This window comes from Peromyscus eremicus, chromosome 7, assembly GCF_949786415.1.
Source record: "Peromyscus eremicus chromosome 7, PerEre_H2_v1, whole genome shotgun sequence".
Lineage (NCBI taxonomy): Eukaryota > Metazoa > Chordata > Mammalia > Rodentia > Cricetidae > Peromyscus > Peromyscus eremicus.
The window spans coordinates 78,062,073-78,087,971 of record NC_081422.1 but is presented as its reverse complement, the minus strand read 5'-3'; the positions used below and the strand labels follow the sequence as shown (position 1 = coordinate 78,087,971).

Here is a 25,899-nt window from a genome sequence, read left to right as displayed (position 1 = left end):
GTTAATGTCTTACTATTGTTGTTAATTTCTTATTATTCCTAATTTACAAATTTGCTTTTCACGGGTATGTTGTATCGGAAAAAGCACAGTATCCATGGGCTGCAGTAATCCCTAAGGCATCCATGGAGGAATGGAACACATCCCCATTGACAAGCGAGAGACTCCTGTATTAACAGAAGTATCCCAAGAGGTGTTAACTCACTAAAGAAACTCATTTACCTTTTCTTAATGGTCATGATTTTTCACATTTTAGTATTAGAGAGAGAAAAGAAAGTCTCAGAAGATGGAAAAGAAAAATGGAGAAGGAGCGGACTGACTAGCTCAAGGTCATCCAGCAACCAGTGGAAATGGCTGGGCCAGCGATCCAATTGTTCTCCATGCTCCAAAGCTCCACGTGCTCACCAGAATGCCTGGGGGCCTACAAAGGCCAGTGGAGTACACTTAATGTTAGCAGAGGAGGCAGGCACAAATCGGGTTAGCCACAGGTTTGGCAGGAGCCTACTACAAGGGGGAGCCTGCTCCAACTGGAAACCTTTCTCACCCCTTCTCCAAACAAGTTTCATGATCCAAGGAAACTCAAGGTCTCGCTGTGTATTTCTAGTGAGGAATTTTGGGGAGACAATTGGTCAAAATGAAAAAAAATGGGGAATAGTCATGACTCATACTTGACTTGTCAAAAGACCCAATCCACTATCCAGCCAATCCTCCATCTTTATTCTGGTTAGTGGAGCCAAAAGGAATGCAGACTGACCCTACTTCTGCAGCCCTGCCTCGATAAGATCACCAGAGGCTTCCAAGGACACCATGCATGCTCTCTATCAAGATTAATAGCCATGGAAGTTCCACGAGCCTCCCTTCCCCAAGGGTGGAGCTATTACAGACCACAATTTACTTGAGTGATTCTAGTTTTTTAAAATCCTTGCCTCATAACAAAAGAAACTTCTCATCAAATTATATTCCTATGCAATATACTATTGGACTAAATATCTTAGTAGAGTCACACACTTCAAAAAGTGCCTCATAGGGGAAAACAAAAGAAATACTCCATATATTACATAAACTGTTATACCTACTACTGAAAAATCACTCATCCTAAAACAAACAACACAAAAATTCTTATTGCCATAATTTAACAAAATCCTCCACCTGGCACCAACACTCGCTTTTAAGATTAAGCATAAAGAATGGTCCCTTTACAAGACTGCCATGGGTAAATATCCAAGAGCATGTAACAGAGTTCAGCTAATTACTCAGTAAAGACAAGGAATGAAAAGGGGGTAACAGTCAAGACACAAACCCAACACTAGAGGGGTACTGCCCCAAATAATGACCACATGTAGACCAATGTGGAAGGAATAAAAACTGCCATGTGACGTGGGGGGGGAACGATGGACTTTCTATGAAATAAAATTTTTTATAAAAGACAAGTTTTCCACAGATGCAAAAATCTGTTTTATTAGCTGATTGAACAGAAAACAAAATACCCATATGCCCTTCTAAAAGGAGATTTACGCAGGTGTATTCCTAGAAATGGACACTGTCATTTACCTTATATTTTATGATTGGTACTACATAAACAGCTAAAATAAAAGCAAAAGTGAGCCTGCAAGACAGCTTGGGGGAAAGGCCCTTGTTGAGCAAGGCTGGCAACCCCAATTCCATCTTGGAACACATATGAAAGGAGAAAAACAACTCTATAAAGTTGTCCTTCAACCTCTCCATGTGCACCATGGCACACATTCACACACACACACACACACACACACACACACACACACACACATACACATACACACACACACACACAACTAACCACACACATCACACTAAAAAGAAATTTTAAAACTAGTACCATTTGAGGTGTTTCTCAAGATCACTACCCTCCCAACACATTTTCTACCACTTTACGTCAATAATATCTACTATCCAGACACTTCTGTGTAAGGGTTTAATGTAAACAACAGCGAGGAGCTCACTGCACCAGTCTCCTGGGTCATGCTAGACCTCAGGTCACCAGAGAAACTGTCCTGGGAGGCCTTCATATATCTAGAGTCCTTTCTGAAGCCACTTTAACTGAAAAGAGCCCCTGGATGTTGAGACAGTGTCTGAGAATGGTAGTGAGCACCAGAAGAAACCTGGAAACCAGGGGACTTAGCTAACAGTTGAAAGGAATGAGGGACAACAGTGGCCTCCCTCACCCAGATGGGACATCCCACCTTCAGGGGCCATGGAATATTAGAAGTCCCAGAAATACTCCAAATGTGAATTGTCCACGTTACCATTTTTCCAACCTGCTTCACAACGCATTATTACCCAGCACCGAGTCAAACCACCTTCCATGTTCCAGGCCTTGGTACCTATTTGTAACACTACTACCCTCCTTTGCTTCAGGGTCATTGTGAAATAAAACACTGCAATATGGCGTGCAGTCCAACTAATCATCAGGACAGCCATGAAGTGGCCAAAAGATGGGCACAGCACCTCTAACATGAACAAGCTGGAAAGAGTATGATTCATGCCCTGGGTGGGACAGAAAGAGACAGTGTGTAATTTCACCAAGCTATTCAGAATGGTGCACCATTCAAGCATATTATTTCTGGAATTTTCCATTTAATAATTTCAGACTATGAGTAACAGAAGCCACAGAAAGGGAAAGTAAAAGTGCAGATCATCACGGCGGGACAGGACGGGGTGGGGGTGGGGGTGTCAGTCTACACAGCTGACCTAGAGAAGACAACAACTAGGAGGTCTGGAAGCCGGGTGAAGATGTGCAGAGCAGCTGTGTAGACACCAAGCCTTCTGAGAGGGAAGAACAGAAAGAGGTGAGAAGAGCACCTCTCACCAAGAAAACCCTCTAACAGCCAGAACCGCACAACAAAGGAACTGGTTGCCTCATTTCATGGGAAGGGGCAAGAAGCAGCTCAGCGGCCATTTGTCAGGGTGTCATACTTCAGGGCACTATGGCTACCCTTCCTTATTTTCCAGTTAGATCCTGAGCAAAACAACCAACCTGCCTGACTCTCCATGGTAAGAGGGTAGCATTGTAATTTTATGGTGGTGTACAGCCCGGGAAAAAGTATTTCTTACACAGATACTACGCTGTCGAGCCTTCTGTCTGCAGCCTGAGCAGAAGGCATAGACAAAGGAGGGGACGGACACAGCACTTTGGTACCGGTGACAGGAGAGTAAACCCCACGGGAGTCCTTTAACTACTAAAGAGGACGAAGCAGAAGATCTCTAGGACTGCCAGGCATTCTACAGAGGACCCAGACCACTGTGGCCTGGGAGCCACAGTACAGGTCACCCACACATCTCAGTCCCCATGATCCGCAAAGCCATGGGAAAGGCTGGCTTGAAATCACAGTTGTGAAACCTTCCTCAGCGGCCAAAGGTTTTCAGTCCCATGGAAAGTAGGGTTGTCAGGCTTCCTTAAAATTCCGTTCTTCAAAATAAGCTTCTCATCATCCCTAGAGAGACTAATTAAAAACACAAACCCACATTCCCCACCAGCCATCCTTCGGCTCTGAAATCCTAATGAGAAACTAGACTTGAAGATAAAAGGCTATTTAACAGATTAGTCAATCCCCCTCCACCCTTTGGTTCTACAAGCCAAGCTCCCCTTGGAAGAACTTAAGCACACGGAGACACAGAAGCGTGTCTCCGGTGATTCACACCAACATGCATCACCCCAAGGCCCAGCACGGGGACTTGTAAGAACTGAGAGCGAGACGTCCCATCTGTCACACTGCAACATCTCAATAGACACAAAGCGGAGCACTATCCTCCCCAGAAGTGTAACTAAAGAAAAATTTGGAACCTGCTAAGAGGAATTAATACAAAGTTGTGTCAGATTTAGCAGCACACAGAGGTTTGACCCAGCTGAGCTCTTCAGCAGCTTCATGACTAAAAGAAAAGAGAAAGAAAATAAATATGCAGTGCCAAGGAGCTATTGTCAATTGATGGCTACTGGGGGTGGAGGGGGAGATAAGTCTATTGTCTTCAGGGTTGTGGCCCCCAAGAGGCCACCCATGCTCCAGCAGATGGCCCTACACTCCTGCACACATTGGTATCACTGAGAGGACTAGGTGGCTTTAAAAGCAGAGCATGTTGGGAGAGAAGGGCGGGGCTGGTAAGGGGAGAAGTAAAGAAGAAGGAAGGGGGTAGATGTGATAATACATTATATGCAAGTATGAAATAATCAATCAAAAGGTAGAAAGAGATAAGGACCAAGGGACTGAGTTGTTTTTCTTATTTTCTAGATCTGATGTAAGAAATTAGAAATGAATAGGAAAATACCCTAACAGAAGATCAGTTAATGACATCATTAGAGACTGGTGTAACCAAAAGGAAATTAATGATTAGAAGCAAAATGCTAGCACCATGCAGGAACCCAGCAAAACCAGTTTATCTAATGCTGGGGGGGGGGGGCGCTGAATTATGCAACATACTTGCCACTTCACCCCACTCATATGTCAAGCACTGTCATACACACCTCACGGGAGAAAGGCACCTCTTCATGGTAAGGATGTATTGAGAACGTCAGGTATAATGTCATGACAGCAAAACAGGTGTTTGCTTTGCTTCTGCATTAAATAGAGACAAATGGCTGTGGTTTAAAAACCAAAAAAAATGCTGACTTTTTTGCGTATTTTTTTCCCCATAGATTCTCACCCCATCACCTCCTATCATCATCAATGTATCAGCTCTGGGTCTTTCCAACACCTACTGCTGCCAGCAGAATGTTCCCCTATGTTCTTAGGTGTTGCTTCCAACCTAAGGTGAGCACCAAGTACATAAGTCGGCTACGATTCTATGGACCGTAAACGCTGCCACTGCCGGAGGAAGATCAGGGAATGCTTTTCTCCTCTACAGAACGAGTGTGGGTGCTTTACTCAAGGCCTTTGGCACAACTACTTCAAAGTGCTTAGAAAGCTTATTTTTCCCTCCCTTCTTCACAAATGCTAGAAAACTAAGACTCTTCACAAATGCTAGAAAACTAAGACTCTTAAGAAACCTCACCTCTGGATAAATAGAAGTTTCACTATCACAGCACAAGAAATCAATTTTTGAGCTGAGTGTGGTAGCACACTCTTCATAATCCCAGCACTCAGGAAGCAGAAGCAGAAGAATCACCATGAGTTCAAGGTCAGCCTAATCTATTTAGTGGATTCCAGGCCAGTCAAAGCTACACACAGCAAGCCTGTCTCAAAATCCCAACAAACAAATCCCAACACTTCCTGTTAGGAAATGAGAAAAGATCCGCGAGAGCGGTTTCAGGTAACAGAGTACATGCCTCCGATGGGAAATGACCGCAAAGGGCAGGTGGGACCCTGATGGTCAAAACATGAACAACACTTGGGAGGGGAGGGATCGTCAGACATGAGACTGAAGCAATAACGAAAATGTAAACATGAGCAGAGGAAACTCAATTCCCGAGACAGGAGAAACAGGGGTAGAGGAAGCTAATGTCTCCAGGGGCAAGCTCATCAGCAGACGGAGAAGGTAGGCGCAAAAACTGAGACAATTACCTTGTCAATCTGTACACATTCTATGTTTTATGGATCAGCTGAAGTTCAGTTTAATTTTAAAAAGAATTGAAACCAAGTGTGGCAGCACAGCGCTGAACCCCCAAACCTGGGAACCTAAGAGAGGGAGACAGCTCAAAACCGGCTGGGACCACATAGCAAGAACCTGCCCCGGCCCAGACAAAAAAGTTGGGGCATGAAAAGAGCAGCATTAAAGTGAGCAGCTGTATTGCCCCACTTTTCCCCTGTAAAGGCCTGACTCCAGAGCCAGTCCACAGAAGCCAGTCCCTGATAAAGTTACTCAAAGTGTTGACAAAGATGAACTTACCCTGTGAGAATGAAGAGCACCCCATGAACAGCAACCAGACCCCCCTGAGTGAGGAAGGATTTCTCATCTATCACCCCAAAGCACAGGCTCAGCCCAAGCACAAACCAGAGCATTTCTCCCTAGGGGAAAGAGCAGTGGGGAGAGAGGTGTACATCCAGGGAAACCATGCCAGTCAGGTGCCCAGAATAACCAATGACTACAAAAACAAAATTAAAAAAAGACCGAGAAAGTATAATTTACAGAACACACCTTTAAGAAAATTTCAATTGCATAATCAGAATGCCCTAAGAAGATACAACAGAAAGCAAACATCATCTTATCCAACAGAGTGGAAGGAAAGATTTGACTGCAGAAACTAAAATATTCAAAGAAAGAACTGAAAGAATGAGGGAAACATAGAAAATGTTGGAAGGAAGAAAGGACAGAAAAAGATAAGGGGCATAGAAAATCCAACATCGGTTTTCACGCAGCAAAAAAAGAGTTGTTTTGTAAAGAAAAGACAGAAAAGGGTTTGCTTATTTTTAATTAAGTAAGAAGGTCCTGAAGGAAAATCAACAACAACAACAACAAAAACCCACATGAGTGAAACAGACTTTCAACTTTCATTTATACTCATACCTGCAACATTCAGTATTAAATCCTGGGGAAGAGAAATTATACATCTTAAAGGAAAACACACAAAGAAATCATTTACAAAAGATGAAGCAGCTTGCAGATGTCAAAGTTTTCTTCTCCAACACGACACAAGTATAGAGCAAAACTGTTTTCAACGTACTGAGTGAAGCTTGCTGTGAACCTAGCCAGAGCCGGTGCAAGTGGGTACAGTATCAGGAAGCATCCTGACACCCCATGCTCTCTACTTAAAGAGGCCAGTCCTCCAGAAGGCCCAACAATATGAGGGCGAAGCCAGGGTGGGGGGAGTCAGAGGAGGCAGCTGGGAGATGTCCACAGCACTCCTAGGTCAGGGTGAGGAGGGCTAGAGGAGGAAATCAGCGTGCTCCTGGGGGTTAGGAACCAGAGTACACCCTCAACACGGATCTTCAAGACCACTGAAAGGTTTGTTAGGGCTTTTAAAGGCAAAATAGGAAAAGTCATGAAAAACTCCCCTAAAATCCAAAAGGAGCTAAGAGAATGCAATGGTCCACACTGGAAGTGTCAGATGAGTGGCAAGAATGGGCAATTAGCATGCTCTGTGAAAAGCTAGCCATGTGATTGGTAAGGCAAGAACATCTACCTCCTTTCGGGGGCCCAAGAGCAGAGATGGTGGTGCCATTTCATTGGTGGTGAATATTTCCACTAGCACAGTATCTAGAGCAGCTACTGGCTCTCTAGCTTCTAGAATCAATTTATACAAAAAGGGTAGAAGATGCAATGATGCAGAACTAAGGAACAGGGTGCAAGGTCACCAGGCTCACAATGCAAAAAAAAAAAAAAAAAAAGAATAAATAAATAAAATAAAAAAATGAATGGCAGGCAGAAAGGGGGAGAGGAAGGGACGACACAGAGGTGGTGTGAGGGCATCACCATCATCTTCTGACGTAATGAGAGATCAGGAGAGGCTGGGAATCAGGCATGGTGGCTCACACCCTTGCACTTGGCAAACCAAGGCAGGAGGATCACCCTGAGGTCCAGGCTAGCCCGGACCTCAGAGTAAGACTCTGTCCAAAGAGCAAACGAGATGAGGGGACTATTGAAGTGTAGTGACAGAAGACAATAGCATCTGAAACAAATCATTTAAAACAAAAAGGTTTTAACTGGCAGAAGAATATACTCGGGAAAGAGTGCAGTGATGTCAGCAGGGAGTGCATTAAATGGGCACTGTGGTCCATTACAGCCTGGTGGGACTGAGAAACATGTAGGGCGTTACAGAGGTACACCTTCCTGTGCATCTGTAAGAGTGCTTTCCTAGAGAGGGTTAAGTGAACAGGGAAGACATACTCAGAATATCAGAGGCACCATGCCATAGTTACGATCCAGAAAGAATGAAAAAGAAAGGAGGAAGCAAGCTGAAACTCTTGTGTTCCCTTCCGCTGCTCTCTGATCCACTGAGACGTGAGCAAGCAGTCTTGCGCTTTCAACCGCCAAAGAGCAACCATGCCATGCTTTCCTCCTCATGATGGCTACATCCCTTCAAATCATGATCCAAAATGGATGAGTTGTTTCCATCAGATACTGCAGCAACAACAAGAAAGGGAACTATATAGCCATAGCGGTGAATAAAAGTTTAAACCTGACAAATTAAAAGGTGACACAGACATTGAAAACTGCACACTCACATGCCTGTGTGTGTTTCTGAGTGTTCACATTCGTGTGTAGCGGATCTCTCTTACCCTGATGAAACTTTTTAACATATTTTACTAGCTCCCTGATTATCATACACCTTCAAAGGTAAAAACCTAAGGGAAACAATGTTTTCCGATCTCCATCACAGTCGAGGCCATCAAACCTGATTCAACATGAGCCACAGGAATGAAAGGACTCAGCAAGAGGAGTCCATTTAGGAGTCCATTTTCCTGGCATGCATCTGAAATGCACTTTTCGGAGACTTGGAGGGGGCGGCGATTAACACACTCATGTGGGCACCATGCAGGTTGCCCCAACACATGAATGTTTTATGCCATTATGAAGCAAAGTAAAAAGCCAAGCCCAGCCAGAGGGCTGACTCAAGGCCCGAAGCAGCGGTGCCATCCACTCTGCTGCTTGGCTCCAGTGGGCCCATCTTAAAACACTCAGCTCTGCTTTCGAAGTGTTCGTTACACGGCCCCACCAACTCAAGTGCTTTTACCCTCTGCTACGTAACACAGCAGGCCACATCCTGGCCTGACCGACCTAGTTTTGTTTTGGTTTTTTGTTTGTTTGTTTGTTTGTTGTTTTTGTGTGCTCCCCCCCCCCCCCCCCCCGTTATTTCTAGTCATCACTGGTGGAAAAATCCACAACTTGGCAGGAATCCTTCATTTATGTTATACCAGAAATATTTGCCCAGCATATTACCAGCCATCAGAAGAGCAAAACAGAGAAAGAGTTAAAGGTAGCTGCATGTTGAGAGCCAGGACAGGGAGGGGAAAACAGGGCTGTGCATCATAAGCTCCACTCTACAGTATATGTTGTACCCGTGTATAACTTCAATTCTTCTATTCACTTCCATAGCCTCATTGAAAAAAGGAAAAGGCAACAGCAACAGCAGAAATGCAACAATAATGATTGTTGATATCCTAGGTAGGGCTTTTAATGTGGTGAGAAATACCATGACCAAAAGCAAGTTGGGTAGGAAAAGTTTTATTTCAACTTACACTTCCTGGTTAACAGTCCATCACTGAGGGCACCCGGCAGACACCTGGCGACAGAAACTGAAGGAGAAGCCATGGAGGAATACTGCTTACTGGTGCATGCCTCATGGCTTGTTCAGCCTGCTTTCCTATACAATTCAGGACCACCTGCTGAGCGGCAATACCTCCCCCAGTGGGCTGGGGTCTTCCACATCAGTCATTAACCAAGAAAATGACACACAGGCTTGCACAAAGGTGCAAGGAGAGAAACCAACTCCTACAAGCCAGTCTGAGGGAGGCACTTTCTCACTTGAGGTTCCTCTTCCCAGATAACTCTAGCTGGTGTGAATCTGACCAAAAAAAAAAAAAAAAAAAAAAAAAAAATCTAACTAGGACACATGACATCATCAAGCACACATGAAATGTTGAAGAGCAATAAAAGAATAATAAACCAAGAGAAAAGCCAAATTTCAGAAAGAAACAGCTATGAAAGAATGTGTATGTAAAGCAGTGTTATACACGGAAGGGCTGATGATCCATGACTGATGAGGGTAGCCTGAGGGCAGAAGAAATCTGAGAAATAATTAAAAATACAAAACAAAACAACTTTCGGAACACAGTTTCATAACTACCCATGCTAATTTGTCACAGACACTGAGAAACTAGGGTCTTACCGTAACAGGAAAAAGAGAGAAAAATCTCCCCTGTGACAGCTTAACTGCTACCTTAGTCCATGCAAGTGCTGGTTTAGTGGAAGAGAGTGAGCTAAATGGCCATCGAGGAGAAGAAGGAAAGGTCAACAGACAGATTTCACGGGCCTGCAAGATGGTTCAAAGGCACTTGCTAAGCAAGCCTGGCAACCTGAGTTCAATGCCCAGAACTTGCACAAAAGTGCAAGGAGAGAAACCAACCCCACAAGGCTGACCTCTGTAAATGAATAGTCCTATTAAATAGGAAACACAGAGCCAAATGCAGAGTTAAAAGCCCAAGAGGTCAGAGCAGTAGTTAAGAGCTGATACTAAAAAACCTTTCTTACCCTTCGCTGTCACTGTTGTCCTTCCCCTCAGAAAGAGAGCTACTTCCTGTGTATCTGTCTTTTTATTGACTTTCTGTTCTGCCTTCTCATTGGTTGTAAACCCAACCACATGACCTCCTCATCACTGCCCATCTATACAGACCTCCAAGTCTTCTAGGGTTGGTATTGAGATTAAAGGTGTGTGTCTCCATGCTGGCTGTATCCTTGAACACACAGAGATCTGCCTGTCATGTGATCTGGATTAAAGGTGTGCACCACCACCACTGCCCAGCTTCTGCTATGGCTTGCTATTAGCTCTGACCCCCAGGCAACTTTATTTATTAACATACAAATAAAATCACATTTCAGTACAAATAAAATATCACCATAGACCTCTGACCATGGAATGTGCTGTTTCGTGTAAGCCCATACACACACACACACACACACACAAATAAATAATAATAATAAATTTTAATTTATATTTCTTGCATTATACCTAAAGTGCTATATAATGAACACAGGGAGGTGACCAGTTATCACTATCATATCTAGTGGTAGGTTTCTTCCTAGAACACAGTACAATGATCTCTTAGCACTATCACATAAAGTTGTATGTTTCTTTCTAAAAACACAGGAAATGAGGTGGCAAATCTTCTTTCCATTGTAATTCAAAACAGCAGCAACAAACAATTTAAACAAAATGAAACTCTTGAGTCAAACTCAAATAATTTAAATGTGTAATTTAAATATGTAAATAACCTTCCAACATATACTAAAGAAGATTAAAAACAGAAAAAAAATTATATAATTTTTCTCTCTCCAGGCCCATGTAAAAAGAAAAATATATAATACTAAATAAAAGAAATATGTCAGTTTCAGTTCACAGAGTAGATGTAATATTTCTGTCACATATTTTAGAAATATTATACAAGTGAGTAAATATGGGGGAAACTTCTACGCATCTTATAAAATATGTTTTAAGTTGAAATTCAGTTTATAATAGTAAAACTCTCAAGCGGTAATTTTCAAAGCATAAAATAATTTCATTGTAACAAGTATTCTAGCATGAGGCATTGGTGCTCTATGATGGTGTCAGGCCTGGGGAAGAATTACAGCTGAAGATACTTCCTAGCTGAGTGACCCAGAAGTTTCTAATCTTTCTGAGATTCAATTTCCTTCTCTCTATAACAGGGATGATAATTCTTACCACACACCATAACAGAAAGGGTTAAATCAAGGGGGGAAAAAAAGCCAAGTCCAGCAGGAAATGACACAAACGTAAAGCTGTCACTCTCCATTGATCTTCCGCTGGACTCTCCTCTATACTTCCCAGGGGCACACAAATCAATCAGTCATTTCATCATCTATCAAAACTAGGTAAAACATCTGCTCGGTCTTTGTATGCCGTGTGAGAAAAGTGAAGGACTAGCATCGAAGTCCAGCTGTCAGAGAAGCGCCCGGCCCTTCCTGAGCTATCAGCCAATCCCTCCTACCTCCCATCTCACCGTCTCCAAACCCAGCTTTCTCACCTTTAAATGGGCACTGGTGTCTAATTAGAACTGTGGGGAATAATGAAGAGGATTCGCATCAGGTGTACTTTCAGCCATTTTCATTTACCTCTCACCAGGATTTCTGCTGCTACATGCAGCACGAATCTTTAAAGGTCTTCTTAATAAAAACAAACCCAGAGCCAGATATTGGGGTGAACGCTGAAAGATCAGAGAAGCAGAACAGGCCACATCTAACCTCACCTCGCCAACTCCTCAGCTGATCCTGTTTCCTCAAACTGGAAGTCCTCATCCAAATGGATCTCAGCTGAACTGCTGCTAGAAGCCCAAAAGCTTAACAAGGCTCTAGTTCCTGGTCCTCATGCCTTATATCCCTTTCTGCTTCCTGCCATCACTTCCTGGGATTAAAGGTGTGTGTCACCATGCCTGGCTGTTGCAAGTGTGGCTTTGAACTCACAGAGATCTGGATCTCTGTCTCTGGAATGCTAGGATTAAAGGTGTGTGTGTCACCATTTTCTGGCCTCTATGTCTATCTAGCAGCTGTTCTGTTCTCTGACCCCAGATAAGTTTATTAGGGTGCATAATATATTGGGGAACACAATATCACCACAACTACATCTTATAATATGGAATGTATTACACAAAATTAGGGTGAAGCCTAGAGTTATTTTAAATACCTGTAAATCCAGACCAAGGGTCAAACTAAAAATAGACCAAGTGGCAGGGCATTCTCAGTACTTTTATTCTCTACAGAAAGTGTAAGTTCCTGCACCTATTGAAAGATCAAATACCAGTTGTTTTAAGATTCAGTAAGATCATTAGTAAATATATCTACTCATCATGAGGGCTGGCACACGATAGCTCAGTATAAAGTCACTTGCAGTCAAGCCTGATGACCTGAGTTCAATTCCTGGTACCCACCACAAGTTGTCCCCTGAGAACCACATGTGTGCCACAGCATGCACTAACACAAACATACTCTCATACACATGCGCACACTAAATAAATAAACAGACAAATAAAATAGTTGTAGACACTCCTCATGGCTAGTGGAATCTAGCAACAAGCAAATACACAAAGCCTTGCCTCAAAGGGACCTAAGAGCACCTACCTGGTCACGGGGCCACAGGTAGGGTGAAGCAGCCAGACTACAAGACAGCACACGAGAGCAAGAACCCTGCTCCCATCAACACCTCAACCAACTGAGCACAACCACGACAAAAACAAGCAAAGGAGCGCGGGAAGGCATGCCTGACAAGAGGACTAAGTCCCAATCCACCATCACGTCATGTTCCGGACCTGCACAGCAAAGCGCTCTCTCAGACCAGGACAGGCAGCCCTGATCAACCTCTCTATAAAGTCAACCTCATCACAAACAACTCCAAATAAACACCAGACTCTCTCCCTACACCTAAAGAAAAAACAGCACACTCTACTTCATACAGTTAAGTCTAAATGATTTTCTGGTCATATGTTAGATAAGTTTTCAATATTCGCTTCCACAGTTGCTTTACTATTAAAAAAAATTTTTTTCAACAGTCTAAAATGCTTTCCTTGAGACTGACAATCAGAAGAATTATCCACAGTTAAACAGAACACTTCAATAATAATTTTGAACCTGGATATCTTTGTGTTATTGAAGATACATCATTTCAGTAACTCTCTGACTACAACTGTTGCTCTAGAGATGAGATTCCTAACTAGTTGACTTCAATCTAATTGAGCATCTATCCACTAATATACAAATTAATAAGACATTTAAGTTGCAGCATAATACATACACTAGAATAAAACTATTGACGGAATGTTTACTCGGAACTGTAACATAAAATATACATAATCTGCAATGACAAAGTCAGACCCCACTAGTGGTATATACTTACCCTAAAACCCTGCCTAAGAGAGGCCTCTAGTGGCTCGGGTCAGTTATTAACCTCTCCCACTCCCACTCCATGCAGGTTCTGCAAGCATCTGTCATCTTCCCTTCTTTTCTCTCTCTATACCCCCTCCATCTCTTCCTTTCTCTCTCCCCCACTCTCTCTCTGCCTTAGTCCCCCTCTGCTGCACACACATAGCCTCGAGCAAAACATGTAGCTCAGTCACTGAATTACTCAAGTCCAAAAGACCAACTTTTTAAGTGCATATAAACCAATGAGCAGTGCTTGTCCACCAGGGACTCTTGGGAGGAGAACCCTCAGTTTCCCACGAACTCAGTGTGTACCCATGCAGTACAAAGCACCAACACCAACACTATTCTGCTCAAGGCAGAACCCTTCATTTTTAAAATGGCATCTACGGTGATCTAAAGCAACCCAATGAAAACATTGTTTTTAAAGGCTGCAAGGTGAGGGTTAAGTTTCCAATCCAGTTGATGAGTCTTCACTAGGGACATTTTCCTCTATTAAAATGCACTTATCAGCCCGAGTACAAATGGGAAGGCTATGCAATCTTGGTCCTTTTCGATGTGTGCAGAACTATCCATAGCCAGTTACCCAGGCTGCAGTCCTGCAGCCTCCCTTTTACTTACTGAGACTCTCTGTTCCCGAACTTTCCCTCCCCTACCTATCCAGCGAGTACCTGTCTGGCCTTTATGCAGTGTCCCAGTATAACACAGCAGAGTCTTTTACAGAAAGAAAGGAAATGGCTGTAGAGAAAGGAGGGAAGGAGCAATGTCAAATCAGGGACAACTATGATCATCCTCTGTGGGGGACCAGCCCCCACCTTTTCCAGGGTCGCTATGAGGAGGAGAGAGGAATAAGGAACTTACAAATAGAATGATAGGCTTAGCCGAGAAGAAAGACAGAAACACAGGACAGCCTCGGAAGAGCCTGGATCCGTATCCATTGGCCCAGAACTTTATTCAAAAGGGCTTTTTATAACAATGCCAAGGGATGAGGCAAAAGACCTCCCCCTTGCTAGATATAACCAAGTATAGACCCTTGTGGTGGTATTGTGTTCCCCAAAATATTGTGCACGCTAATAAATTTATCTGGGACAGAGAACAGACAGCCACTAGACACAGAGGCTAGAAAATGGTGGCACTCACACCTTTAATTCTAGCACTCCAGAGGTAGAAATCCCTTTGGATCTCTGCGAGTTCAAGGCCACAGTGGAAATGGCTAGACATGGTGACACATGCCTTTAATCCCAGAAAGTGAGCCTTTAATCCCAGGAAGTGGTGGTAGAAGGCAGAGAGATATATAAGGCGTGAGGACCAGAAACTAGAAGCATTTGGCTGGTTAAGCTTTCAGGCTTCTAGCAGGAGTTCAGCTGAAACCCATTCTGGATGAGGACTCACAGGCTTCCAGTCTGAGGAAACAAGACCAGCTGAGGATCCGGTGAGGCGAGGCGAGGCGAGGCCAGGTGAGGAAGCTGTGGCTTGTTCTGTCTCTCTGATCTTCCGTTTCACCCCAATAACTGGGCTCAGGTTTGATTTTATTAATAAGACTCTTTAAGATTCCTGCTACAGCCGGGCGGTGGTGGCGCACGCCTTTAATCCCAGCACTCGGGAGGTAGAGCAAGGCAGATCTCTGTGAGTTCGAGGCCAGCCTGAACTACCAAGTGAGTTCCAGGAAAGGCGCAAAGCTACACAGAGAAACCCTGTCTCGAAAAAACAAAAAACAAACAAAAAAAAAGATTCCTGCTACAGACCCTTCCAAACACCTGGTACCCAGGCCAGTGGTCCAATCATCCTCTTATGCAGCCCTGCTGGTAAAGCAAGCTCAGATGTCACTAGGAAACATCTGTGGGCTCCCACAATCCTCCATGACGCAACAAAGTTGTTTCACATTCATACTCTTAAACTCTGAGGCTTCGCCTGATTCATACGATCACCACGCTCCAAAACACACCTAGCTGAAGGTGCCCCTGATATGCACATGGAACAACCATGCGCCCCTAAACAGCTACGGAACAGCCACACCCACATGTGGACAACCATGTGAGTTGTCACGTAACTGGTGCTTAACAGACTAGAAAGGCAGAACAGAAGAAAATAAAGTCTGTATCGTTTTGTTAATTTATTTTTAAATCTTAAGGAAAATAGAACATTGATTTTGGGTGAGGGTGGGGGGCAATGGAAGCTGTGACACTGTCTTGTACCATACAGTGCTTGAAAGAGAAAAGCCCTTCATAAACATGGTGTTTATGAAGAATAGAAGGCCAATCGGCTTGGACATGGGAAGACAGGCCTACTAAAGGGAACTAAACACGTGGATCTGCTCCTGCTAAGAATCCCACGACAGTGATGCACCTGCAGTGTGGACTAGGAAATGACAGTGACGCACCTGCAGTGCAGACTAGGAAATGACAGTGTCGCACCTGCAGTGCGGCCTAGGAAATGTCAGTGATGCACCTGCAGTGCGGACATGGAAATGACAGTGATGCACCTGCAGTGTGGACAAGGAAATGACTGTGAGGCACCTGCAGTGAGGACATGGAAATGACAGTGACGCACCTGCAGTGCAGACATGGAAATGACAGTGAGGTACCTGCAGTGTGGACATAAAAATGACAGTGATGCACCTGCAGTGCGGACTTGGAAGTGAGAGGAGAAAAGACAGCCGAAACACAGCCTGATGGAAAAAGGTCTGAACAGATAACATGACCTTCTGTTCTAGAGAAAACACCATAGGCCAGTCTCCTCGGACCAATGCGCATGTCCCAGTTACAAGCGCAATCACTAGGTTCTCAAGCCTAGCTGGGCAAAAACACAGGGGAGACAACACAAGAATTAAATTTAAAAAGCAAAACCATAAAAACTAAGCACAGAAACTTTTTTTTAAGCCCATCAAGGCCAGTTTGTGCCGCCCACATATTCTTGGGTATGCGGCTTCCCACTGGAGCATGGTCTGCTCAGCAGGAGCTACTTACCAGGTCACTCTCGGGGAAAATTAACTCTCCCTTACTCTCTCTCCCAGCAGCTCACAACTGCTAGGGGTGGGATTGGTGTTCAACTCTCCTCTCCATTTTGGATTTGGTCCGGCTTGGGCTTGCACAGGTCCTGTGCATGCTGCCACACCCATTGTAAAGTCATATGTACATCTGCCCTGCTGGGTCTAGACACTCTGTTCTTGTAGTTCCCCCATACCCTCTGGCTCCTAACACTCTTTCTGCTCCCTTTTCTGTAATGATCCCTGAGTCTTGAACAGAGGGGAGAGGGGGAGCATATATAGCTTCCATTTAGTGCTGAGAATTCTGTAGTATCTTGTTCTCTGCACCTTGGCCACTGGTGGCTCTCTGTGTTGATCTCTTTCTGCTATAAATAGAAACTTCTCCGATAAGGGTTGGAGATGGATTCATCTATGGATATAATAATAAGTCACCACGAGTCAGCTTAACACTGTGTCTAGCTAACAGAATAATAGTAGTTAGGTTCTCCCAGCACTACTGTTCTGGTAACTTACAGACTACTTAGGAAATTTACATGAAAATAATCTGCAGATATTCTGCCATGAAAGAGCAGAGCAAGGTGCTTTTGGAAGGAAGTTATGTTGTGATCGAGTAGATTTGAGACTAGTAAGGGTTTTTGTGAACCCAGCTGACATCAGTCAAACACGTGACTTGGTTACAAGTACTTTCAACAATATCTTAAACCCTTGTATTTGTAGTTGACATAATTAAGAACCCTGTTTTAGACTGGATTATTTATCATTGCGTCAAAATAACTGAAGCTTTTTGAATGCTTTGTCAAATCACATTAGACACCAGGTTTTCTCTCTTTGACCAGAGGGTCAAAACCTAGCTAAACCACCATTAGTCTCTTGTTGGCAACATTATCTTTCCCACTTGGGCTTGTTTTGTTAGTGTGGGTGGTACTTCCGCATGGAGATACAGGGTTTGGTCCTGATGTGATGCAAGGGAGAGGCAGAGGGGGAGGTTGGGGGGGGGGGGGGTCTGTGTTCTGAAATGTAATCAAGTAAATTATTTTTAGAATTTTATTTAACCGTATTTACATCTTCTATATTCAAAATGGATTTATAGACCCTTAGAGCAAAACACAAACATAATACACCAAATTGGTATCAAGACATCAAAGAGAGGCAGCCAGAGGAAGAAAGGGAAATTGTTGACATTTCTATCAATTTGGTTTTGCCTTCCTTTATCAGATGTACTCATTGCATCTGTATGTGATCCTAGACTGTAGAGTCACTGTCCTTAAGGTTCCATCCACCCAGAAGATGAAAGACAAGAGCAGAGTGTCCTGCTGACTGGGGCCTCTGGCTGGTTGGTGTCATTATCGTGGTTTTACGTTGAACTGCTTTCATCACGCTGGGTTTCTGGTTGACGGCCCTCCAATCTGACAGTGGAAGCCAGCTGGGCAACCCTGGTGGCGCTGTTTCTGCTTGTGACTGTCTTCACACTCATCTGTATAATTCCTGTTTTACTTTTAAGATTCAAAAGGGAAAGTTTTTCATACTTAGCCTTTTCTCCTAGGAATTAGAGATGATTTATTTTTATTTCGTGAGTGTTCTGCATGTATGTATGTGTGCCTAATACCCACAGAGGCCGGAAGACAATTCTCTGTAATTGGAGTGAGAGGCAGTTTTGAGCCACCATGTGGATGCTGGAAACCAAACTCAGGTCCTCTGTAAGAAGAGCAAGTGCTCTTACCCCCTGAGGCAGTCACTCCAGCCCCTAGAGATCATCTGAAAGGGGAAGACCCTAGAACTAAAAATACTAAAAATAACAGCTTTGGGGGTTTTGTTTTTTGTTTTTTGTTTTTTGCTTAATTCAAGTTAAGATTTTCCTCATCTTTATGAATTCTACAGTTACCAAAATGTAGTCATATTTTTAGTAGCGGTGTTTTATCAGAAGACAAAATTGGATTCCTCAGCTTTATTCATTATGTGTTAAGCATGCATCTTTTGGAGTGTTCAATCAGGAAATGTCATTAAAAGTAAAAGTGACGTATGTAACGCATGCCTCAGCACCTTGCACAGGAAAGTGACTCTGGGAGAGTTGAGGATTTCTATTTTTTTCTTAGCCCTGGCCTATTGTTTATAAGGCCTATGTGTGTATGTGTGTGTGTGTGTGTGTGTGTGTGTGTGTGTGTGTGTGTGTGAGAGAGAGAGAGAGAGAGAGAGAGAGAGAGAGAGAGAGAGAGAGAGGAAGTGTGTGAGTATCTATGTGTGTGTATAAGTATGTGTGAGTGTGTGTCTGAGTGTGAATGTGTGAGTGAATGTTAAGAAAATGTGTGTGTAAATGAGTGTATACGTATATGTCTGAGTATGTACGTATGATTGTGTTTATGTATGTGAGTAACTGTGTGTTGTGTTTGTATAAATGAATGTTCTTATGTGTGTTAGCATATATATCTGAGTGTATGTGTACATAAGACCATATATGTGTATATTTATGTCTGAGTGTATATGTGTATGTTTTTTAGTATATATATTGTGTAACTATATTTGTGTGTATGTGTGTAGTAGTTTGAGTGTAATTGGCCCCCATAAGCTCATAGGGAGGTATGACTTTGTTGGAGTAGATATGGCCTTCTGGAGGAAGTATGTCACTGTGTGGGCAGGCTTTGAGGTCTCCTTTGCTCAAGCTTCACTCAGTATGACACTCAAACCATTTACTACTGCCTGTAGTTCAAGATGTAGGACTCTCAGCTCCTTCTCCAGCACCATGTCTGCCTGCACACCACCATTTCCCACCATGATGAAAATGAACTAAGAGGTTTACCTCTGAAAATGTAAGCCACTCTCATTAAATGTTTTCCTTTATAAGAGTTGCCCTGGTCATGGTGTCTCTTCACAGCAATAAAAACCTTAACTAAGACAGTGACTGTATCTATGACTATGTCTATTAATATATACATGCAAATGTGTGACTGAATGTGTATGTATTTGTCTGAGTGTATGTGTGTGTTAAAGAATGTATATAGTGGGTTAGTGTGTGTGTCTGAGTATATGTGGGTATATGCATATGTAGAAGTGGGTGGGGTATATATGTATGTAGGAGTATGTGTGGGTATATGTGTATGTAGGAGTGTGTGTCCTCTGGGTGCACAGCAGTGTTTTGGAGGTTGCCCAGGGAATCACAGCACTGAAGTATATCAAATAAACTCAATAACAGGATTAAGGAAAAGTTTTAATTTATGGCAACAACTCAACTGTGCAGTTTTGAGATTATAAATGAAGTATATCATGCTTGTGACGATAATCGGGGTGTATGTTATAATCTCTAGTGCAATGAGTGAAATAATAGTAAAAGACTGCAGATCATCAAGCCAGTAAAAACTGTAAATTACAAATAGCTGGTCAATGCAAAAGAACAGATGAAAATATGTACAAAACACAGCTGGGGTCAGTGAAAAACAGACAGTAGAAGACAAATGTAAACTCACATAGAAGCAATTAAATAAATATAAACAGACTAAATAATCCTAACAGTTTCATGAATAAATTCTGGACAAAATTCCTAGAAAAATACAAAATTGTTGAAAATTAACAAATAAAGAATTAGAAAACCTTAATTGTCATTATCTGTGTAAGAAACTGAGTTCATTTCCAGTAACTATACATAAAGAAAGCCCTAAGCCCACATGGCTTTGCTATCCATATATAAAGAAAGACCTGGACCCAGCTGGATTTACTGTGAGCTCTTTATAACAAAAATGGAGCCAGAAAGTCATAAGGAATTAACAACCTAAAAAAAAAAATCAATAAAAACCTATAATACATATAAGTCTGTGTACAAATATACATATTGTTTAAATGAAATTTTCTCATCTGTGCTGACAATACTTCCTCCATGAGCCAAAAATCATTTAAGGAAAGGAAGTCCAATTGCAGACATAAGAATCCCTCTTCTGCGTCATTGGTCAGGGTTGTCCAAGAGACTCCCAAAGCATTACTATTGCGCTTGCTTGCTCACCAAAGGGGGAAGGTAAGTTCCTATTGCTGAAGATAGCATGCACATCAGAAACAAAGATAGCCCCTGAGCTAAAACTGACCCAAATGTCTCCTCCCTGAGGACCAGCTTCCATGGCCCCGGGAGGCACCACGCAATCTTCCAAAGAAGAGAAGCAACCAACAGTTGACCCAGCTATGATGCCTGTGCACCACAACAACCAGCGTGGAATGATAGCCCTGAGGGTGCAGCACGGACTCACATACCTTGGCAGAACCAACAGCTCTTCTAACTGGACTAAAGACCCACTCAACAAGAAGGAAACCATGCCTGGTACTGTAAACCTGGCCAGCTATCCAGGGCTAGTGAAGTCATGGATCTTGGAGGAGAATCTACAGCCACGCTTTACAAAACCAGCATAATCCCTAACTACATTCTAAATATTTGTCCTTACACATAGAGAAAAATGTAACCCTACCCCTCATAAAGGAAATTTCTCTTTGCAATAGATGGAGACTGTTAGAAATCAGATGCTCTTAACAGGCTGCCCTCAGGGACTCAACCACTCAGCAGCTACATCATCACTAGTCGCCAACTCTTAAGAAGGTCCCTGCCATCCCAGATCATTCTCTTGTTCATTCTCTGTCTTTCAGTCTCTGTCTGTCTATCTCTGGCTTGCGCTCTCGCTCTCTCTCTCTCTCTCTCTCTCTCTCTCTCTCTCTCTCTCTCTCTCTCATATCCCCAATCCAAGCCAGTCTTTTACTCTCCCCTCCCCCAAAATAAACCTCTTACATGAGATCTGTTGCCCGGTGTGATCTCTTTGCAGCATACCTTGGCCCCAACTTGCCAAGGTACTCTGCCACTAAATCCTAACAGAGACCATTACAGAAAACCACAACCAATCAAAATGCAGAGTTGTGAAGCTGAGTCCCAACAGACAGCTATAAAACAACTCCCACACCTGAGATTCAGGGACCATTGTGGAAGGGGGAGAAGAAAGACTGTAAGAGCCAGAAGAACAAGGAGTTTACTGTAAGATTGTATCTCCCAATAATGTCAGTAGCTACACCTATAAAGTCTCACCAACATGACAGACCAAATGTGAGCTGAACAACAACAATAGACATGCTAATGAGAATGGAGGAAAGCCCGAGGCTTCAACTCAGGACCAAGAACTACAGGCAATTAAGGAATACAAAGAACAGGAGAAATAGTCTTCTCCATAGAAGAGTAATCCAATGGAAACATACATACAAGTAACATTATACAGACTGAGGAGGTTGTGTTTATATATGTAGGACTATATAGTTATGTACATATTAGTATGTAACAATAATTAAAGAAAAAAGAGTTTGAAAGAGAGCAAGGAGGGCTATGTGGAATGATTTGGAGGAAAGAAAGGGATAGAAGAAATGATGTAATTATATTATAATCTCAAATCTTAAAAAAGGACACAATGTTGGGTGGATACAGAAAAGGAGAGCATGTGGGAAGAGTTTGGGGGTGAGTATGATCAAAACACATTATATGAAATTCTCAAAGAACTAATAACAATATTCTTAAATTTTAAAAATAGTAAATATGAAATATTCTAAGTCACAGGATTTATTTGCTACAGCAGCAAATACAGAAAAAGGACAAATATCTGTAACTGTTAACTTTGTTAGATAAGATCATCACAAAACAGAAGATCTGAACTCCCTTGGGCACTCGTGTGAGAACCGATGCACTATAAACCACACAGACATCAATGTGGAGGATACCAGTTGTAAACAAGTGAGAACTCAGCTCTATTCTTCAAAGACAACTATGTCAATGAACAGTAATAAGGGCACCAGCAACCTAATCTATAGACATACAGGACAGAAACCATAATTCAGAGTAGCCATAAACACACAATGTAATATTCAATCTATGGTCCCTGGGATCAAGGGGATATAACTAGAGCTATTTCCTAAATAATAATGTGATTAATTATAGAGAAAAGAATTTCAAAATGGAGCCAAACTATTTACCTTACTACATCAAACCCAGCTTGCTAAACCTAGCCCATGAAAAGTTAGCTGCACAGGGACTCCAATGGTCCTGACACTCCCTCTTTGCACATTCTGTTTCGCAAAGATTCAATCTGAGTTGCCTACAAGAACAATCTTGAGATATTGTAAACAGAGAAAACCACAGGAGGATAAAGACAGTCTAACGGTATCTGGTTGTTTGAACACCAAGCTCATTCATTACACAGCACCTAGTCCACTCACATCACAAGTCAAAAGTCGGAAGCCAGGTGAAAACGCTCACGCCACTCACAAATTCAAAATGGTTCTTTGTAAACATTCGAAAAAATTCACATAAGGCCCTAATGACAGTGCATCAGTTACAGACTTGTACCTTGCAAACTGTATCCACATCCCAAGGCGCGATCGTCCGCAGATCGATGATTTCACAAGACACTCCAAGCTTTTCTTGTGCCATGGAAGCCACCTCCCGGATGACATGAACCTGAAAATGAGGGGAAATACACAGAGAATAACTAAAAGAGCTCAGACCTGAAAGTCTAGTTGGATGTCAGCATCGTTCATAGTGATACTCTCTGCAGCTGGAGAAATGATCTGCCGGGAAAATTCAGAAATGTGTTTTGGGTATGTTGATCCTCGTGTCACAGAAACAGCCAAGGAAAATATCTACAAATCAGTTAGAAAGAAATGCTAGTAAAAGGGGAGAAATATTCATTTCAAAAGCTCAAAAGGCAAATAAAGTCAGAGGCAAAGGCTAGGGAGCATATAGAGAGAGAAAACCCACAGACCACCAGACATTTAAAGGGGAAAAAAATGGCATAATAAGAGTTCTAAAAATAAACAAATAGCTAAAGAAACTGAAAAGGAAAAAAAGTCAACATATTCCAAAAACTAAAGACAAGAAGGTTGCATAGACAAAGTAGCCAGTATCTCCACCAAGTAAGAGATAAGTACTAGGTTTAATAACTGGAACAGGAACTGGAGAGAGGGCTCAGTGGTTAAGAGAACTTGCTGCTCTTTCAGAAGACCTGGGTTCAATCCTCAGTATCATACATGATGGCTGACAACTAGTTCAAAAAAGAAAGAGAGAAAGTTGGTTTGGAAGTAGAGAATTATGACACCAAGCCTTGATGTTCCAGCTGGGGCAAATCAGATGAAACTATCACTAGGAAAGAGAAAGATACATAATTCTGTCACTGGGTCATAGGAGAGATGCTCCACATACCCAGCAAAGCCCTCGTAAGAGGGAGCACAAGACCGGATGAGAAAGATACCAATGCAGCATGTAATATGGATATGCAATACAAGTTGCAGAGATGTTCTTAATAAACACAGCTGTGGACACCCATTTAATATCACACTATGACTGAACAGCCACCTCACCTCCACCCAGAAAGCATTACTACAAACTTCCAGTCACAAAATGAGTAAAGTCCGAGGAATGAATGTGCAGCATAGTGACTAAGCTAATAAAATTGTGCTGTTTATGAACTGGGCACGATGGCAATCCCAGAAACTGGGAGGTACAGGCAGGAGGATCAGAAGTTCAATATCATCATCAGCTCCATAGCAAGTTCAAGGCCTGACTCGAGCAACATTAAGACTCTGCTTAAAGATAGTCATGACTACTCAAGGTACAGAGGATAAGTGAGAGATGGGTGCTCAGCCCTTGGTAAGACATTCCACCCTCTCTAAGGCTCAGGGACAATGTGGAAGAGGGGATAGAAAGAGCTGCAAGATGGAGAGAAGGGCTGTAAAAATACCACCTTCCAGGCAAGACACCTCTGTGGTGATATAGTGTGTCCCCCAATACATTGTGCACCCTAATAAAGCTTATCTGAGGATCAGAGGGAAAAGCCAGCCACTATATTAAACATAGAAGTCAGGCAATGGTAGCATGTGCCTTTAATCCTATCACTCAGAAGGCAGAGATCCATCCAGATCTCTGTGAGTTCAAAGCCACATTGGGAACTGAGTCAGACGTGGTGACACATGCCTTTAATCCCAGCACTAACCATAGAGGTCTGGAGGTCTGTACAGACAGACAGGAAGTATTGTAGCTGGGCGAAGAGAGGAAGTGAGATGGCAGAACATAAAGGCATATAGGCACGGGTATACAGGAAGTAGGTCTCTCTTTGGAGGCTAAGGAGTTGGTAAGGTGAGGTTGGCTGTGGCTTGTCCTATTCCTCTGATCTCTTGGTTTTTACCCCAATATCTGGCTCCAGGTTTTTTATTAATAAGACCATTTAGCAATTTGCCTTACACACCCCCATTGAAATCATGAACTTAGAACAGCTGTGGATGGCTGCACTTGGTCTCCACAAAAACGGGCCTATCAATGGCCAGTCATGAATGGAGGAAGAGTTCAGGGGACCCCACATCCCACTGTGGAACTATTGTCTACTGATAGATTTATGGGGAGGAGAGCTCTGCCTTCTGACTGGTGACCCCACCAGGCTCCAATGGATAGTTCCAATCCCCTGCTCACTGTGGTTAAATTAAATGGGTCATAAAACCAAAAGTCATAAATCAAGGAATGAGACTCAGGGGCATAAAGAAGGGGGCAGCAACAAGAATAAAAGCGAGATGAAAGAGGGTTAGGGAATGAGCTTAATCAGAAAGCATTACATACATATATGAAACCGTCAATGCAGAAAATTAATCAAAAATAAACATAAATGAAGCCCTGCTTTAAAAAAAAAAGTTGGATCATTTACTTTAAATTTGCTCAGAGTAGATCATACACACACACATGCACATACTGCAGTAACAAACTATTGATTAACTTGATTGGAGGTCACCATTTGACAGTACACACACATGGACAGTACAGTCCACCTTGAATCATTCTTATCTGTCACTGACACGTTAATAAAGTTGGAGGTGAGGATGAACATCATCAGCACCAAGAGATTTCATCTGAGAGGCATAAAGAACACACCAGAATTACAAAAACCTTCCCAGCACAGTGTGGGTGTGGGCTCAGCAGGTGGTTGCGATTACTGACCTGAGTGCCCCAGGCAACCAGAGTCACATCACTCCCCTCCTGGATGACTTCAGCCTGAGACAGGGGGATCTTGTAGGGTTCTACTGGAACCTGTTCCACTAAACATATAATGAGAGAGGGGAAAAAAAAGTTAATTAATGTCTCTCACATGACACTTGTGTCTTAAACACTATAAGAATCTGTGACAGGATTTCATTGTTGAAAGCTTCACGTACAATATAAATTTTATTATATAGCTCCATGACATCACTACATAGATAAATATAAGCAATATATGAAATACATTATCTACCCTGAAACATGAAAGACTGAGGTGAGAAACTGAATATATCTAATGATAGAAATTGAGTAAATCTTTTTTGTTGTTTTTGTTTTT

The 25,899-nt window shown here is 42.7% G+C and overlaps 1 protein-coding gene across 2 annotated transcripts in view; it reads right to left on the bottom strand.

Moving 5' to 3' along the window:
- Positions 1-25,899, bottom strand: part of Bckdhb (branched chain keto acid dehydrogenase E1 subunit beta) — a 185,707-nt gene that overhangs the window by 91,266 nt on the left and 68,542 nt on the right. For both annotated transcript variants that reach the window (XM_059267042.1, XM_059267041.1), the window contains exons 7-8: positions 25,524-25,621; positions 22,890-23,000 (exon numbers count right to left, since the gene is read on the bottom strand). In XM_059267042.1, the coding sequence (XP_059123025.1) occupies positions 22,890-23,000; positions 25,524-25,621 (209 nt within the window). The remainder of the gene's footprint in view (positions 1-22,889; positions 23,001-25,523; positions 25,622-25,899) is intronic.